Source organism: Empidonax traillii, unplaced genomic scaffold (assembly GCF_003031625.1).
Source record: "Empidonax traillii isolate 1590-97213 ecotype Southwest subspecies unplaced genomic scaffold, ASM303162v1 scaffold15:size5535645, whole genome shotgun sequence".
NCBI classification, from domain to species: Eukaryota; Metazoa; Chordata; class Aves; order Passeriformes; family Tyrannidae; genus Empidonax; species Empidonax traillii.
The window spans coordinates 5330879-5350388 of record NW_020955208.1 but is presented as its reverse complement, the minus strand read 5'-3'; the positions used below and the strand labels follow the sequence as shown (position 1 = coordinate 5350388).

Here is a 19510-nt window from a genome sequence, read left to right as displayed (position 1 = left end):
GGAAGAGATGAAAATCGGTGTTAACTTTTTTTTTCCCATTAAAAAAAAAAAAAATCTCCTGGTCCTGGAACTGAATTGGGCTTTCTCACAGTATCAGTAACTATAAAGTTTGGGGGAGAGGTTTTATGAATGAGCTGGTTGGTGTGCTGGATTTTATGGCACAACCTCGTCTCATGGACACTCTCAGTCCTGTGACTGGCTCCAGTACCGTACAAGTCACTTCAGATAAAACCTGGAGCTGCTTTGCTTTGTGCTTCTTACCCTGGTGCTCTGTTGGGTGCTTTTCTTCATATTAATATGAGTTAAACATAATCCTCCAAGTCAAGATTGTTCGATATGGTGATATGCTGTGCATGAAACTTTGTTACAGAATAGTCTTATAACCAAAACACACAAAATGGTGAGATAAAGGACAGATGTTTTTCAGTCTGGATTTGGTCCCATTTCCACTGAGCTCAATGGGATATGGGTTGAGGTTCTTTGTCTGGCTGAGTAAACTGCCAATCAAGCCATCATGTCAGTAAAAAAAACACCAAACCCAGACAGTTTTCATATTGGAAACATCCCTTAGATGTTTCCATTTGCAGTTACAATTCATTCCTATTTGTGATTCAGAAATTTGAGTTTTAATTTATTTTCATTATTTTTAGATTTTCAATTCCACTCAGTATTTACCAATTATGTGCTGCGCTTTTGGCAGTCAAGGTCTAGTCATCTTAAAACTGTTATCTTAAAACAGCTTTGCAATTTCTTACTCTGTGTTAATTTGTCCTGGAACTGGTATTGAACAAAGACTGGATAAAGCAAAGTGTAAATCTGTTTCTTACTCAGACTAAGCACTGTGAATATAGAAAACACACACTCAGCCACTGTGATAGAAAGAAGGAACAATCAGTATCGGTATGTGTTCACTTTTTGGTTCTGATACTGGAACAGGACATTTGGCGTGCCTTGTGAAAATACACAAATCCTTAACGAAGTGCCTGCTTGGGGAGGCTGAGTGTGGGGACAGGATGAATAACTGTAAAGCAAAGTAATGATACCTGTAGCCTTTAGGTGTCTTTTCTGTAGGTCACTGCTAGCTCATGGTATACCTTAGCAGTTCCCTCACACAGGCCTCACTTGCAATTTAATATAAATTTCACCATCCAAAATAAATTGTTAAAACATGATCCCAAGAAAATTTATATAAAAGTCTTACTGTTTGAGATTCCTAAAGCCATGCACCTATAAAGTGAGAGGAGGCCAGATAATTATCTTCTCTATTATGACTTTTAATTTTCTTTTTTGGTCTCCTCCTGGTAAGACCAAGATTTCTGAGCGTTCTCATTGATGTGACAAATGCTTTGCAGCAGAGCTGAGGAACTGCTTGTTGTCTACGTCTGACACTTGTTTTAATGACTCCCTGTGGGTAGAATCCCACCTGACTGCAGGAGCTCCCTCTGGAAGGGCTGTGGAGCTGAGTATTTTCAGGCAGTGCTGAGCACGGGGCAGGAATGTGCCCAGGACCACAGACAGGGCGTGTTAAGGAGTCAGGGTCAGCTCTTTCCATAGCTCTCTCTCTGCATTGTGTGGATGAGGGTGTCACATAAACAAGATTTTTCTGATTTTTCGACTGCCTGCTGGTGCATCCTCAGGGACATGTTAGCTGTGCAAGCCCACCTGAAAACACAGACCCCTCAGGATGGGTGTTGTGCCTTCAGCACCATTCTACATGTGAGGCTTCAAAGGGAATTTGAAAAACCCACAATACCTGGTCAGTCATCCAAAGCTGGGCCTCCTTGGGCCATCACTTTACGTCCTGAACCACAAGATTTGATTACCCCTGGCTTAGCATGGAAATGTTGGTTTTGGCCATTAAATTATTCAGTCCCTTTTAAAAAAAAACAGGTATTTTGTTTGACTCTGTGGCTCCTGTGGCTATGAATGGCACAGGCCAGGGCATGCTGTGTGAGCAAAATGTTCCTTTTGTTCTCAACCAACCTGCTTCTCTCCATGGTGCTCCTGTGTCTTGGACAGGGTGTAGAGGAGGCTGGTCCTTCCCTCACCCCTGTATGGTCCTGAACAGAAATATTCCATATAGCCAGGAGCCCTCAAATGTAATGAATTAAAGAAGGATGAGGATTTTTTTACATGCCTGTGAGAGTATAAATAGCTATATGTAGACACAGATATATATTAAAAGGCCCCAAAAGGACCTGCAAATTTACAGAATTATACAAGTTACAATTAAGGTAAAATATATGGTGTATATTTATTATTACTATCCAAAGCAAAGCAAACTGTGGTTGTAGTACAGTATTAACAGGAAATGTGCAGGCTATTAGTTATTGAAACATACATGCCTGAGCTACTGCCTGGGAATTTTTAGTGTATCCAGCTGAGCTCCTGGTGAAAGTCATTCAGTGTTTCGTCTTCCACACAGAAGGCATCTCCTTTTAGGCTCTTTTCTGTTGCTAATGCATTATCTGTTTTATTTGTATCAGGAATGATTCCTCCTCGCTTTTAGCAGTCTGAGTATCACAGCAACCTAATTAGTAGGCAGATATTCAGCAGAGAATTAAAACCACAGCACTGGGAGCTGGACAGTTTAGCTGATGAAAAACCCCTCGAGCGTGCCAGAGCACATTCACACACATACTCACACAGAGCAATATTTTAGGGACCAGCTTGAGCTGCAGGGATCGTGATGAATATTTCAAGGAGACAAATCCCCATGCTGACCACTTTTTCTAATGCAGGCAGATTTTCCTGCTGAGCAAGGCCCTTTCCTAGTTAAAAACTGTGCTTTAACTTACGGGAAACACGTTAAATTCCCTGTTTGGGAGAGAGTGAGTGGAACGTGGTAGGTTTTTGCTATGACCTGCTGGTTCTGTGGAACCCTTTGCTGCAGAGGAGGCAGCCACGGTCAAGTGCTCCACGGAGCTCTCAGGGTTTCAGCTCAGGTTCCTGCTCCTAGGATACTGCTGCCCACAGCCAGCTATGTTTGCTGAGCTCCAGCTCCGGGGCAGCCGTGCCCAATGGGAGCAGCGAGCTGGCAGCTCCGCACTCCGCTCAGCATTCCCAGCTGGAGCAGGGCCTGCACCCCTCCGGCCTCGCAGGGGGATCTCACCTCCCTTAACCAGCCCACTCAAAGGCTCTGTCACAACTGCTGAGCTCACACACAGGAAAAACTGGAATGCAGGAGAGTGAGTGGGGACAGGCGCTGCTTTAAAAATAACAATAAAAACTGGTAAATTCTTCTCCCATGGTTTAAGATTTAAGTAGCCTCTGGGAGTAGTTAAAATGGGTAGGGAAGCTGGGATTTTCAGTATTCCCACAGCTGGATACCTAAGTGTACCATTTTTGTTCGACAGGCAACATGATTGCATAGAATTCAAAACCACAGTGGCTGCCCCATCCCTGCAAAGCTCTCGGAGCAGCCCGGCAGGTCTCCGTGGGGTGCTGCATTTCCCAGCAGTAGCCAGGACAAGACATTTCAAGAGCAGGCAGAGGAAACCCAACACAGGCAGTTGCAGAGGACTCTCCCCAGAAGCATTTCCCTCCCCTATTCAGAGTGGTTTCTGGCTCATCCCGGCCTCGGAGTTTTTAGTACATCTTTTGTTTCTCTTTCAGATGTGTGTGTGGTCATTATCCATATAAATGTCACTATCATGAGCTCTCTTAGCTATTATCTTTCCAATGAAAACAACAGCAGTCTTTTTAATCTCCTTTCAGATAGAAGCATTTCCAGGCTTCTCGCGGCATTCCTGGCGCGTGGAGCACGATGTCTCCATGTGCGCCGTAGGAGGGGGCTGCTGACCGGGCTGCAATTCCCGATGCTCCCGTGCCGCAGCGAAGGCTGTGTCGCTCCCCGCGGATCGCGTCAGCCCTGCCCGGGTGCAGCAGTTCAGCACGGCAGAGCCTTTGCACAGGACACGGCTCGCAGCTCGCCGGGGTTAAACCTCTGCGCTGCTGAGACCCGGCAGGAAAAGCTGCGGCCCCCGGGAGCTGCCCTGAGCAAATACAGCCGGCACTGCCCCCAGGGCATCTGCTGCTCAGCACCTCGGGCTCCGCAGAGCCTTTGGGCTCTGACCTGAGCGGGGCACAGGTGGGCCCTGCACCCCCTCGTCCCTTCTTGGCAGCTCTGCAGCCCCAGGCCTTTACCAAAGCAGAAAACAAATAAGATAATCCTTTCTTAGTTGCATGTTGGCTCTTAAAATTGGACTTAAGTCCTCTTTATTTCACATATTGCTGGTCAGTGCTTATTGGGAGCAGGGGTGTCTTCCTCACACACAAAAAAAATGTTTTCCAGTTCTTACGTATTTGACTGGAAAATATCCATGCATTCACTCATTTAACAATCCTAGTTTAATTCTTCAGTTCAGTCTGGGGATATTCAGACTCTCCGTGGTTTATGTTATTATGTCTTGTTTTCCTGCTTCAGGAGATGGAATTATTTCAGCATCAGATGGGCTTGGACTGGTTGATTTATTTAAGCTCCTTTTAATAGAGTGTTGCTGTGACAGCTTTTGGCAGTGTTCCTCTGCCTCTCATGTTAAATTTGATTAAGCTGTTGTCACCATTAATTCACAGTTCCCCTCTGTTTACCTCTTGCACACTCCTGTGTAGTGCTTAGCCCTGAGTCAGGCACAGCCTCACTCCCTCCCCAAGGCCAATCCCAACTGCTGTGAGAAGCAGTGGTGTGAGATGACGGCTGATGGTGTTTTGTAGAGGAAGACACCAGTGAGAGATATAATTTTGTTGTAGTTGATTATTTGTATGCCTGCAATGGTTTGTGCTCAGTAATTCTTTTTTTCCAGCTTGGTGACGTGTTATAACCTGCAGAGATGGTTTTATTTCTATGCCTTGGGTCCTGTAGCTGTGAAGTTTCCACAGGGTGGCTCTTAGACAGGGGTGGATTTTTCCAGCATTCAGGAGCTGCTCAAAGCTGCTTTTTTCTCTTTACCTACATTTTCCACTTTCTTTTCTGGATGTGTATCTCAGTTCATGAAATTTTAAATTAAACCTGAGCTGTGTTTAAGTTGCTTACCAAGGACTGGTGTGATTTTGACCCTGCCACTATGGCTAGCACAGAAAATCAGTGTAAAGGAACAGAATTCCTTTTCTTCAAGTCCCTTTTCCTCCTAGCAAATACCTGGAAGTAGCACTGCATTGTTGTCTTTTTTTTTTTTTTTTTTTACAATATAATTTTTACCTGTGGTTTGACAATTACGGAAATAATGCCATTCAGGTGTCTCATTTTCCCATACTGTGATGTGATATACGAAGTTTTCCCATGTTTTCTTTTTCTAGGCTTGCTCCCAACATCATCTCTCCACTTGTCAGCCCCCTGAAAGCGTTAGTTCCACCGTCCCTCCTGCAGAAACATGGCTCCCCATCATCCCACAGCCAGTCCCCAAACGGGCAGCAGTTCTCTGGAATTCCAAACACTCCTTACGCTCCGTTTCAGAACCAGTCAGTACAGCAGGGAGCTCAAGGTAACTCTTCCCTCTTTGTTTTTCTTGGGTTTCTTTTTTAATTTTTACTAGTTCCCAGCTGGGGAGAAAGAATTTATTTCACTTTTTCACACCTGGCCGATACTGTCTGATTAAGGTACTGTCAGCATTGCAGTGGGAACTCCAGTTTTTGAACTGGATTGATGTCCATGCAGATCAGATTTTTCAGGCAGGTTTGTGCTGCAGCATGTTGTCATCACGGGGAAAGCTGTCACAGCAGCAGATTTATTGCATTTATTCAGGTTTTGCAGTAGGTGGTGATGGCCATGCCCCTCTCCTGACTGTCATCCAGCCTGGACAGTGACCCTGCAAGAACCATGTAGTCCCAAAATGGGCTGAGGCAAACCTGGGCAGTGTCCTGCTCAGTCCACTCACAGTGGAGCACCAGACATGAGACTGGACCAAGAAAAAATACTTCTCCATTTGTTACTTGGAAGTTTGGCACGTGTACTATTTTATATAATAATATGCAAATGCACTCTGTACAACTGTAGAGTGCCTGTGGGATTTGAGGACAGGAATGGGAGCAGCTCAGCAGCTGTCCCACTGCTTGATTTAAAACATTTTTTGTTCTGAATTACTCAGCCTTTTTAATTGGGAGCTTATATACCTATTCTGGAGTTCTGCTGAGGGAACTAATTAATGTTCCTGCAATTTTTGAGGCATAAATTACCACGAGATGTTATTATCACAGATTCTTCCAGTCACAGGAGCTTGCATATTTAAGAAACGTGTTATACAATCCAGATGGTGAGCTGCTTAAGTGTGGTAAATATTCCCAGTAAAGAAGTGTGCAGGACATCTGTCTGGCTGCAGGGATAGCCAAGCAGATAAGTTCATCCAGGCAGATAAGCAGCTCTTCAGGACTTGTTTCACAGCTGTATCGTCATTTCCGTAAGGTCATTTTTGGCTGTTGGAGTATCCCATGTGATCAGTTTACCAAGGGGGTAAAATGGGAGGTTTTGCTTTCTCTCACATGGTGTGGGTGGAGCTGAAGCCCAAATCTTGAACACAGATCCATGGGCTGGGGTGGGGTAGGGTGTCCCAGCAGCTCCCTCTGCCCCTCGTTCTCTGGGGAGTGGCTTTGCTCTTTGGTTGGACAGGCTGAGGCTGAGGAGTTAAAGTGTATTATATTTAATGATTTGTGCTGAAGGAAAAACTAACTCAACCTGATGCTCAACAGATTATTCAATTTAAAAGGATTAACTCTGTAAGGGAAAAGTGGCAGATTTATGATAGCATATAATGATATATGATTATGTTGCTATAATGAGCTAAATAACTACAAGCCACAAGAGGAAAGTTTAGCAGCTCATTACTACGGCAGAAACAAATGCATAGACAGAACAAGTTTTGAACCACTTAAATAAATTGACTTTATTCCTTAAGAAAACCACATTTCCTTTTGAATGAATTGTTGCTTTCTAAGTGTTATGTCATGTGGTTTTGAAAAAGCAATAATTTTCCACTTTGGCCCAATGTTGAAGTATTATTATAAATTCATTATGGAAATGGTCATTCCAAAATCAATTTTGATTAGCAGCCTTTGAAACCAATTATCTGTAACCTGTACTTAGCTGTACTTGCTCTACATCTTGGGTTTTTTTTCTTTTGCATCTCAGTTCATTAATAGCACATTTTCCTAATGGAATCTGTAATAATTTGGGAGTTTTGAGCTTTTGCCAAAAAAAGGAACACCATATAAGCCCAGTGTAGAACTAAGCATCTGTACAGAAGCACATAAACATTGTGGAAGTGGAATTCTTAGGGGATGGCAAGTTTCATCAGGCTGGCAGCAGAAATATTGATAACGAAAGAATAAGCTGGCATTATTTATATGCTCAAACCTAGATGCAGTAAGGTCACATGGAAATTATTACATGCTGAAAGAATTTGGCAGGCAGTGGAATCCTGTAGTTACTTATACCTGACATGATTTCTTGTCAGAAATTTTATGGAATTTGAAAAGTGGAGATTTATTTGCAAATACGTGTAAATGACATGACATAACAAGATGGCATTTAATAGCCATATTCCAATTATTTGCTCATTACATAATTCCTTTTAAAGCTGCTTGAAGTTTTAGGCTGTGCCTTAGAGAAGCAGAGGCAGCCAGTGCACCGTGTGAAGTGGCTAAATGCAGCTTTGCTGTCACAAATTATTTCAGAGCAAAATTTTAACTAAATGTTATGTTTGGAACTCAGTTTATTCCTTTATGAACTGTTATATTTCTATGTCTACTGTACATAAAACATTTAATAGTGATCCTTTAAAACTGACAGGGCATTTAGTAAATTATTCACTTGAAAATTAACCTCAGAAAATTCTTGATTTAAATCAAGACTGAAGGAAAACCTGAAATCCATGTGGCAAAAAAAATATTGCTGAAACACTTAGTGCTGAGTTGGTACTCCAGATTTGCTCTCCTAGAAGGGGCAGGGCTGTCTGCACCAGACCAGCCTTCTTGCTTACTCTGTGTTTTAACTTAAAAAAAAAAATGCTCCCTGCTTAGTTTGCTCGAATCAGCCATATGTGGTTGTCAGTTGAACCCTTGGCTGTGGGATTTGAATCATATCTTAATTATTGGTATTTTCTGTGTGAAGCATTTCAAGAAGTCTAAAGGAACAACAACTAATGGCACGAACCCAAAGGGTTGAAGTCCCATTACAGTGTCGTGGTTTGTTTTATCTGACCCCTGTTTCTGCTGCAACATTCCTCATTCCCTGTTTTTTTTTGTTTGGCTCCTGCATTTATCACACCTGCAGGCACATTAGAGCAGGGAAGGTGCACTTCTCCATATTTTCTCTGGGAAGCACTCAGCAGGAATTCAGTGCTGGTGAACCCAGCAGGGCAATAGCACTGGCATTTTCCTCCTCATCGGATAGGACAGAGAAAATACACATCATGCCTTCCCTAGGAGTGATGTCAATAGCAGATATCCTGGAAAAAGTTCATTTTTTTACTCTAGAAATACATCTAAGCACTCTCTGCAACCAGCTGTACCTCCTCTGAAGCCAAGTGTCTCTTTTTTTCACTGCTCATCTTGAAAAGGTGTATTTTTAGAGGGCTTACAGCAGGAGTTTGTGTCTTGTCAACAGAAAGGTCAGGATAATTATCAAAGCTAATCAATAAAGCACTGTACCTAAACCCACATCAAAAGATGGCTTTGCTCCCTCTCATAAGAGCTCTTTGGTTCTTCGAGCCAGACTCTCCAGGCAGTAAATAGAGGTGGCTGTCTATTTATCCCAGGGAAGGACATGCATCATTTAATACTCAGCTTTCCAAATTTCTGGGCCTTCTCCAACTTAGCAGCAAATAGGACCAGTCTTGGTACAGTGTGTGTAGAGTCTTTATCTAATGAAGTCATCCACCAGTACTTCACCCATCATGGAAATCGGGTATTTTGTGGGGGATCTTCTGCTCTCAAAAAATTAATCATCTAATCCTTGCAGATTATTCTGCCAAAGCACATATTAAACTGTGAAACTTCAATGCAAATCTTTCACCACTCAGCAAGTTCATTGCATTTCTACTCAAGAATTGCCTCCTCACTTGGCCTTATTTATTACACCTTAAGCAGCATGACCAGAGTGAGCAGACCCTGAGCTTGGCCTGGTGGTTGATATGAGTGTGTGGGATGCACCTGGAATCAGGAGGAAGTTATTGAGGCAGGAGCAAGGAAGAGAATTAAATCAGGCCATGGCTGGTATGAATTTTGTGGCATGCACTGGGATCATCCTTATGGGAGCAAATAATTTCTTTTTAGGATGTTGGCACAACTTGTAAGTTGTAAAACTCCTGTCTCAGCAGTTCTTTTGTCCTTTACTGTTAAATATCTTCTTTTGTTGTCTAAAACTCATTCACAGCTTCTGATGGCAAGACCCAAACTGCTGGGTATTGGTAATACAACACTTTTATAAAAAAGCAGGATGTCAGAAATGTCGGGTATGTGGGGAACAGAAGTTCAAATGTGCCCCAAAAGCAGAAAGACCAAGGCAGATCAGTCTCAGCACCTTCAGAAGCAGAACAGCCTCTGGCTGAACTCAGTCTTCACCTGACATCCATCTGCAGTCAGTCCTGCACCTCTGGTTCGATTTTACCTGCAGACTGTGGGCCCTGTGTTCAGGGTAAGGGGCTGCATTTGGGTTTAAGGTACCCATAAAGGTGTCTCAGATAACAGTGCTGTCTCCACACACAGATGGGAGAAGACTTCACTCAACTGAAAACAAAGCAGTGCTCTTCATGTAAATATTGCATGATTGCATTTAAATTAACAGTAACTCATTATGGAGACAGTTCCTTGGCATCTGAGCATCCTGGATCTGATCCAGTGGGGCACTTCCTTAGCTTTGAACCAAGTGGGCTGTTGACTGTGTTCAGCTGATCAGTTGCTTAAAATGAAGCAGATCCTTGAGATCTGTGCTCGATGGGGATCACAGTCCCCGGCACCTCGTGGGACAGAGTCTGGTGCAGCTCTTCTGTTACACTTTACAGAGCAGCACGATCTCATCTTCCCACAGTTAAACCAAGGAACTGAACCTCCCCCAACAGGAACGGAATGCTGTGACAGAAATGGAGGCAGTGCCGCTGCAGTAGGGTTAAAATGTGTGTGCAATATCTGCTTTCAGGTTACCAAGGCAGCTTTCACTCCATACAAAACTGTTTCCACTATGGAGACTGCTACAGAACAATGGACCAGTCTGTCACCGGTGATGTGCTCACGGGGGAGTCCCATTGCTTCAACCCTCTGAGGCAGAATGGCTATCACATACTCAATGCACCTTTAGCTTCAACAGGTAATTTATTCCACCAATAAAGAACTATCCGTGTGATATTTCCAGCAGGAGGGGGAAAGAAGACATGTTTATAGTCAGTGTTATTGCAAAAGTATGTTTGTATAAAAAGCTGAAATTCATTTGCATCTGTAAATATCCCAGAAGGAGAGCAGGGTGTTTTTTTTTTCCTTTAATCCTGCCCAGTTTGAGTGATGGACAGAGTCTTCTTCTGGTGGATGTCACAGACAACACACACCTTCAGGAGAGCTTGGCAAACAAGGCACTTCTCCCATTTATTGTGTGGGCTGTTCACTGCACATCTCAGGTGTGCTCAGGCAGGTTTTTGTAAACAGGTCAAAGTTATAATTGCTAGATTACTATAATGCTTCAATATTTTAGTATTCCTTTCTTTTTCTGCTTTTAAAACCACAGTTAAGAATGGTCAGAATTACTGAAATCGAACAAAATGTGAGTACTGTCATGAAACACAGCCATTTGCCACAGTCTCTACTGATGTATCCCCGAGGAAGTTCTCTCCCTGTCTGTACTCAGAAGGGCATCTGAGTTAAGGACGAGATGGAAACATATGTTTAAATGCTTTTTGAAATGGGGCCTGAGTCAGACCACAAAATTAGAGTTGACTTCCCTGTTTGTTTTGTATTAAAGGAGACTCTGTTCAGAGGGAGCGTGCACACATTTGTCTGCTGCTCCATTCTGGAAAGTGTGTGATCAGTAACCAGCACAAGGGAAACATTTCAGTTGACATTTCAGCTTCAACTTTGAATTCTTTAGTGTTATTCATAAGTTTGATGTCGCTGAAACATAGCTCTTTTTTCATGTTAACATCAAATTTCAAGTTTAGATTGACAGCCTGCAGTATTTAAAGAACAGACTAAATAAACTTTCCAAAAGAAGTTGTAGCAGCAAAGAATAATACTGTGGCAAGACACCAACTTCAACAACAGTTGATTTTTCTGTCTGGGCCTAAACTATCATGAAATGTTTCTGTTTAATATTTTTGTTTTTAGAGTGGTTATTGAGGCATGCAAACACTTAAAAGGCTGAAACATAAACATATATGAAATATATAAATCTCATCTCATCTTTTAGTGTGTAAAATAGAACCATTCAGGTTTGCAAGATTCATCAGGGCTTTTCAGGCTTTTATAGCACCATTAATATTAAATGAGATCTCATCTCGCAGGAATGCCAAATGACTGGCAAACAGCTGTTCCATGAATCACATTAACAGTCAATAAATTTTTATTTTCTGTTCAGGACGTTGGATAGTTTATCTGCAGTCTAATAATGATTTCTGGGGTATATGCTTACCTTGGGTTTTGTCCATCTGTGGTCGTGTATCCACCCTGTACACAGGCTCATCAAATACAAATTAGCATAACATAAACACTCACAAAACTTACCAAAATACCGGGCATTGCGCTTGGCCAGCACCGCACGGGGCAGATCAGCAGGCCGAGTTCATCCTCCAGAACCTCTGGACGTTCCCTGTGTGCCAGATTTCTGCAGACAGCACAGTCTGACCTGAGAACTGACACTGAAGTGAAAGGTCATAGGAAAATGCAGGAATGTAAATAAGTAGAGTTGGTCTCAAACAGTCAAAACGTACCTGCTGGTAAAACACCCATAATGAAGCCAGCAGGTCTCTCTGTATCCAGGGCTGGCTGTGTAAGGTGCAGGATCCATCCCTGGCTGGTGGTGGGATGCTGCAGTTTGACTCAGCCCTGCCCACACACACCCGCCTGCAGAGCTGTAGGCAGGTGGGAAAGACAAGAGAAAGGGTAGGAGGCTCCTTCCCCCGGGGATGTGCAGCTCAGGAGGTTTGCTCAGGAGGTTTTCCACAGCTGTGGAAGTTTGGCACCATAAAAGGAGGAGGACAGAGAAATTCTCCCTCTCCCCAGTGTCTTTCCGGTCGCCTGGCAAGCAGCAGCCAGCCCAGCCTGGGGAGGATCCAGCGGGCTTTGGTGGGCTGAGGTGCTCAGTTCCTTCCACTCCTTCTGTGACCATACCTGCCCCAGCCACTCTTCCTCAGACCTGCACTGTGTGGGGAGCCACTGAATGTAGGATCCGGATTTCTTCTGGGTCTTAGGAGCAGCTGGGAGACGCATGGAGCATTTTTTCCAAGTGCTGTTAAAAAAGGAGAAACACAGAACAAGAGGAGTGCATCACTTGGGGTGCACACTTAGTAGGATCCTTGCTCACTCATTGTTTGACATCCTATTCAGATAATGACTGTGTAGTCCCAAGGGAGCCTCACTCTGATACTTGCACTTCACTGTGGCTTTCCACGAGGTGGGAGCTGCAGCTCGTGAACACAAACGCCCCTGGAGATCAGCCAGTGTGTGCATCTCCTGGCTGAGGCTTCCCGTGTTGTCGGTATCGCTGTGCTGTCCCGTGCGATCCCGGGCCTGTGGCACTCACTCCTGTCCATCCCCTTGTCCCGCTTCCAGGCTATGACACAATCCCTGAGGCACAGTGTGTATCCGAAGACATGGTCTCCAATGGGACGGATGAAAATGGGTTCTTCCAGAACGGCGCCTTTGATCACTGCTTGAATCACATTCCCTCCATCTACACAGATACCTAAGGCAGCGCTGACCTTGTTTCCTTTATTATACCTATAACTGCATATGTAATAACAAAGGTGTTGTTCAAGTACTTTTATTTAGTCTGTATCCTTATTATGTGCTCATTTAAATGAACACCTCACATTTACCAAACCATTTTATACATGAATAGTCTGTATAAGATAATATCGGAGCCTGTTCCTTTGCTGTGGCACTTTGAAATTCATGCTTTAAGGGAATGAGGAGCATTTCAAGCAGCTTGTTTTGTAAGTTCTCTCAGTAAAGTGTAAATGTAAATTATATAATAAACTTGTAAAGAAGAGCTTTTTCATCTTGGAAAGTATGTTTCCATTTGAGAATGTTGTTCCCTTTAATCAGTTTTCATTTAACTTGTTGGTCAGTTCTTCTCTTTTTTTCTTTTTTTTTTTTTTTTTTTTTTTTTTTTTTTTTTTTTTTTTTTTTTTTTTTTTTTTTTTTTTTTTTTTTTTTTTTTTTTTTTTTTTTTTTTTTTTTTTTTACTAAAAGGATTTTTTTTAATCACAGACCTCATGTATATAAAAATTACATTTGCTCAGCTGGTTTTGTATTTTCAGTTTTACAAGAAAGCATTAAAAACTGGAAACAAGTGTACTGTCGTTCCTTAACACAATCCTGATAAATCCTGATAGTACATTATTTAAATGCCTGAGAGCGATCTGAACAAAGCAGTGACATTTCACTCACTGTGACATTACGGCAGCCCAAGTGAACACGATGAAAACCAAGGGCTTCCAGCAGAACAGGCACCACCTGCAGCAGTTTGGCGCCCTGTCACTGTGGCTGTTTCCTGGCCTAGTGGTGATTCCTGGGAGAGACGGGCATCCTGCAGGGGTGCTCCCAAGGTATGCCAAGCGGGCATGTTGGTCCTGAGCTTCTGAAAGTGTCCCTGGGGGTCTGTGAGGACACTAAGGAAAAACTACCTAAACAAAATAAAAAATGGTTCCCGTTTACAAACCACTGCAAGCTGGGCTTAATAAGGGAAATCCAGACCAAGCATCAATCTCTGCCAGCTCAGTTACAGCTCAGAGTTACCCAAAGCTGCCACAGAGCACCACTGGAAAGCCTGACCTGCTTTGAAACCAGTCAGTGACTGAGGGTGGGACTTCCCTTTCTTCATCTCTTCTCCCCTCAGAAATGGGAAACACAGCTCAGGTCCAACATGACACCCGTGTCCCACCCCAGAACGCTGCAGCCCAGGGATCAGCTCCTGCAGGATCATCACTATCCCCAGTGCCACTGTGCCGCTCCTGCAGCCTCTGAAAATGTGGGAAAGCCCCTGGATGCTGTCCCACCACAGCAGCCCTGCCCTGAGGCTGATCCAGCCTGACCACAAAGCCGACATGGATGCACTTGTTTCCCCAGGGCCTGGTTGCACCTTGTCAGTGCACACGAAGGGGCCTCTGTAGCCAATTTAGCTTTGTGTCCTCAAGAAATTTGAATGAAATTCAGACATGCAGGAAGTTTTACAGTTAGTCACTACAGAACAAGGTTCAAGGGGTTATGTGACACCCCCCCTCCCTTCCATAAAGGGTTTCTCAAGATCTCTGGCTCTCAAGGACAGCCAGGCCCAGCTGCAAACCCGTTAATTGTGGCTGCCTGGCCTGGCCCGAGCAGCCCCTGGCAGCACTGACTCATCATTCCTCTCCCAGAATTAAAATCCATAAAGGCTCCAAATTGTGCCTTAAGCCTACACACGTGGCTTTGCTTCTGATCACTGCCACATTTGGCTTTCTGTCCTGTTGTTTGTTTATTCTGATGCATCAGAGTTTGGGGTTTTTTTGGTCTCAGACATAAGTGGGCAGAACTCTTTCCTAGAACATTAAACAAGAAGGCAGGTAGCTTAACAACTGCCAAGCAGGAAAAACTCTTAGAGCTTTTGAAGGAAGACTTAGAAAAAACATATCCAAAGCCCAACAACGCTGTAATGTCTGAGACAAAAATCAAAATAATTCCTGTGCTTCAATTAGCTGGAAACACAAAAAGGAAATCATGTCTTAAAAACAAGATTAATTCAATTTCCTAAAAATGAAATAAATTCTCCTAAAAATATAAACCAACCAAACCTAAACATATTCGATCAATTACAAAAATATTTATGTCACAACAACCAGGCTGTTCAAAACCACACAATGATTCACAAAGGTTGTGGAAACATAAAGCGTAGCAGCTGGAGTGATGATTTAATTCCACAATCTGCGTGAATCAGGTTTTCTGTAAATTAAAAGGACAGACTCAGAGAAATGCAAAGGCACTCGTTTGAGTCTGTGGGGTTTGGAAAGTTATCCATAATAAAACCATTAACGTACACAATAGCCCAAGTCAATGGTTACTCGTGTGCTGTGTAGTTCATTATTGCCCTGTATTGCATGTGAGCAGGGAAGTATCTCATGTAAGCTTTTCCTGAAGACACAAAGAAACCTTTCAATGGCATTTACTGCTTGGCAAGTTTCTCGTCGTGGTGCTGTAAAAACCCCACCAACTACTACGTATAATAACTGCGGTAAGGCTTTATATATAATAGTAGAAAATTATTACCCTGTGGAATTGAAATGGAACTGCTGGTTCCAGTTGACTATCAGATACTTTCTCAATCTAAGCAACAGAATTCAGCTAATAAATTACAACACTACCTTATAAATGGCTACAAGTCATTTCCCCAGTGACTGAAAACCCCATTCACCCCTGCATAGGTACTCTGTGTGCACGCAGGACGCTTTAGGAACGACTGAAATAAGATGACCTTCAGTGGCTGATCAAGCTGGGAGAGAGAAAATGAATCTCAAGTTGACACTGAAGCACTAAGGCACTTCTTTGGGTTCTCCACCAGCCGAGCTGCGAGCCAAACATTCAGCAGGACTTGGGAGCTTTTAATGTGATCAGGCCCAAGCTTTTCATTTAACAGAAAACCAAAATGCTTGTCCTGTTCCCGTTCAGTGCTGCAGCACCTCACAAGCTACAGGAGTGACCGTGAGAGGCGCCTTTGCAGGTGAGCTGAGATGTGCACACACAGTCACAGACCACGACCACAGACCAGCGAGTGCAGCACGTGGACAACGCTGTTTTAGTGGCCTCATTCCATGTGGCAACAGGGCCCAGGAATGTGCAAGCCCAGAGGCTCAGGTGTGCTGCAGGAATGGCTGCAGCCCCTGGCAGGGATCGGATGTGCTCCCACGGGCAGGAATTCGGGCGGTGAGTGAGCTCGCAGATCGTACTTACAAACACACCAAACAGCAGGAACAGCTGGTGGTTGTGGAAAGGCTTCCCTGCTCCTGAGACTGTCCTTTCAAATGGACACATTTCGTAAATGGCAAAGTCCAAAAAACCAAATAGCAGAGCACACCAAGAGCACCGGTTTGACACTGCAATAGCTGTTACGCAAGCAGTGCAAAAAACCCCAGTGCTTAAAACAACAACCAAGTATGTGAAAATAAACAGTGACTGTAAATTGAATTTAAATTGCATAAGAGTCAAATATTTCAATGGGGTTTGTTATGATCCTATTAAAATGTACACAGTTTCAGTTCAGCTCCAGTAATGTATTTGTACCAAATTAGATCAGTGCAACCGAAGATGAAAAAACAGCCAGCCTGTATCATTTAATTCACTGACAGCACAGAGCCATTGGAATATTCCCTCCTGAGATAAACCCTTCTGAGATCTGCAGAGTTACACTAAAGGCTCCTCTCTGCTTTAATTTCAAAGCCAACTGCAAACTCCCTTAAGTGATTTGGAAGTCCATGGCCCAGAGTCAGCAGGAGAGCTGAGCCATCTACACTGTCCAAGCCTGGCAAGGCCATGTGTCGGCCTCTCAGAGCTGCAAAACCAGTCAAGCCAGGACAGGCAGTTCTCTTTAAACCACCTCAACTATAGAAAGTCCCAATCCACCTACAGCCCTAACAAGACTGAGCTTTCTACTGGATTCCTACTGAGATGAAATTTGCCCGTTCCTTGGGCAAAAAAGATTTCTGTAGTGACGGTGAAGGCAGAAGAAAATAAAATAATTCTTCTGTGCAAACACAGATTTTCTGGCCAGAGCCAGTAACTCTCATTCAAAACCAAGTGACTCAAAAGTGCATTTCTGGACCTGTGCTATATAGAAGTTATCTTCAGTTAATTAAGGGCACCAAGAAAAGTATGGTGTTAGTTTTGAAAACTTTAGCAAGGCGGTTTTGATTTTTCCAAAGTTTCTCCCTCCTTTCTGAGAGGCTGTGACTCTGAACACCCAAGTGAGCCCATGTGGCAGGCACTGGGCTAGAATGAGCTGCTGGACAATACAGAGACATGGGAGGGCACATGGAGACACTGGCCAGGGACTGGGCTAGGAAGGGAGTACATTAAGTGGTTTATTGTAGGATCAGACCCATCTTTCCCTGCTTTAGGGTTTCCTTCATTCCAGAAGGAAATCCCCCATCTGCAGGGCAATGGCAACAAGAGAGTCCCAGAGTAGCTTTCTCCTCCCAGCATCTGAGCTCAGTGTATTCACACAGCAGATTCAGGGTCTTCTTCAATAACTTAGGAAAGGCTTCCTTTCACCCTATTCCAGGTGTCCATGAGTTATCAGCTTCCTCTCTGGCACTGGGAAGGGAAAGATGCCTCCAAAGGAGGCAGCATGTCCCAGGAAGGCACTGAGGAGCCACAAATGGACATCAAAATTCAGACAATGTAAATCCCTCCCAGCACGTCTCCTGTGACAAGGAAGGCTGAGCCTGTGCTGTGCCAGTGTCTTCCATCCCTTCCTAAACCACCAGGCTCCTTCTGAAACAGGGCATGACCTCCCCTGCAATCCCAGCAAACCTGGTACCAAAGAATTCCCTCTGAATCAGTTTGCCCCCAAACTGCTGAATTGCAGTGGGCTGGGGGATAGATTTTTTAAAGGTGTCTGAACACACAAAAATGAAAAAGGGCATTAAGTGGGTTTTGTTTGTTTGTTTGTTCACAACTGCCTTAAATTGCTTTAATTTCATCTCCAGGGTTTCATTTCCTCCTGAGAAATCCTCTTAGGTGCCCATTTGCATCTTTAGGCACATTCTGCAAATCTGGGCTATGTTGCATAATGAGTTTTCTCCCCTATCTCTTTCGGTTGAGAACCACACATTTGCCTAAGGAATTCTCTGTGGAGCTGAAATCTGTCAGGATTATAAACACAGGCTGAGCTGGGAACAGGCACTGGAAACTGCCATGAAGACCATGAACAGAAAACAGTGATTCCAGTCACACAAGATACCTGATATAGTTGGCAGGAAGGCAAAGCTAAACAAATGCAGGTTTACATTTTACTATTTAAAGAATAAAATATTCAACTTGAGTTCCATTAACACCTGTCAGGACTTTGGTACGTACTCAAATCCACATTTCTGATTTTACTGCTAAATAATCCCAAACTTGGCAGTTGGAAGGTAAAGCAAAATACCCAAGCTAAACATCTGAAGCAAATTGTAGCTCTCTGGAAGAGCCCTTCTGCTGTATAAATGAAGGTCATATGTACAAATGATTAGAAGCTTAAGGAAATATGTCTTCTGCTTTTCTAAATGGATAACATACATACTGCATTAATATTCCCACATCAATTATTGGACACGTTCCCTGCTGTAAGAAAAAAGCTTTTTTTTTTTTTTTTTTTTTTTTTTTTAATAATAATCCCTTGGAATAATATTCTTATACCAGCACAATTAACTCTTGCCACGCAGAGGGGAAAGAGGTTGATTTAATAAACTACATCCCAGAAGTGTCAGTCCCTGGAGATGCCACCACCTGGGTGCACCCTGGTTTTGGGGGAAGGTCAACAAGATGCAAGCGATGGCGAACCTGGGAGCTCTGGTTATTTACCAGCAGCAAATAAACCAGCAAAAAGACTCCTGGAACACTTGTGTCCCCTCTGCAAGGAGCAGCTCGTGCTTGGCAGCAGGCACTGGGCAGGGTCTGACCCCAGTAGGGTGGAGGACCCCCAAATGCCCAAGCCCTGCCACGGCCCCAGTGCTGAACCCGCACGAGGGTCAGGGCAGTGCTGCTGGCGACTGTCACCCCTTTGGCTGCCACTAACCCACACTTGCCAGAAAGAACTTAATTCCAGGGCTCATAAAAATACTTCTGAAACACATATTTTCCTTTTTGAAGCGCACCAGATCTCACAAAACACCAAGTATTTTCCATAAATGTTCCCAATCTAAAATACACCTGAAGTCATCTCCACTCATGTGGCGATGGGATAATGTATCCCATTACACCCTGAGCACCCAGTGCACGGCTGGAGACCCCCCTTTCCAAAGGGAGATGGTCTTGGCACAGACATGAGAGAGCCCAGCTCTGGTGTTCCTTGCTGAGGATGGCAGAAGAGTCACCAATTCATCACGGCTAACACTGAGCACAGCAAGCACAAAAATGCAAACAGTATTTATCACTTCTGACAGATTCCTCTATTTTCTGCTTTTTATTAGCTGACAAAGTTAGGCTCTTTTTGCCAGAGACAAAAGTCACTGGGGGGGGAGGGGAGGGGGAGCAGGAGAATTATTTCCATTGAGAAATTATTTCCATTCTGTATTTTTATCAGGCACCAGAACTGCGACAGATCACAGTTACGGTGACCTGTTACAAATTACGGTGCCGCTTCCAA

General features: G+C 43.7%; 1 protein-coding gene across 4 annotated transcripts in view; it reads left to right on the top strand.

The window, feature by feature from the left end:
• Positions 1-13273, top strand: part of GLIS1 (GLIS family zinc finger 1) — a 188637-nt gene extending 175364 nt beyond the window's left edge. For all 4 annotated transcript variants that reach the window (XM_027894760.1, XM_027894777.1, XM_027894750.1 and 1 more), the window contains 3 exons: positions 5296-5480; positions 10127-10294; positions 12745-13273. In XM_027894760.1, the coding sequence (XP_027750561.1) occupies positions 5296-5480; positions 10127-10294; positions 12745-12881 (490 nt within the window). In that variant the 3' untranslated portion in view covers positions 12882-13273. The remainder of the gene's footprint in view (positions 1-5295; positions 5481-10126; positions 10295-12744) is intronic.
• Positions 13274-19510: the final 6237 nt, after the last annotated feature.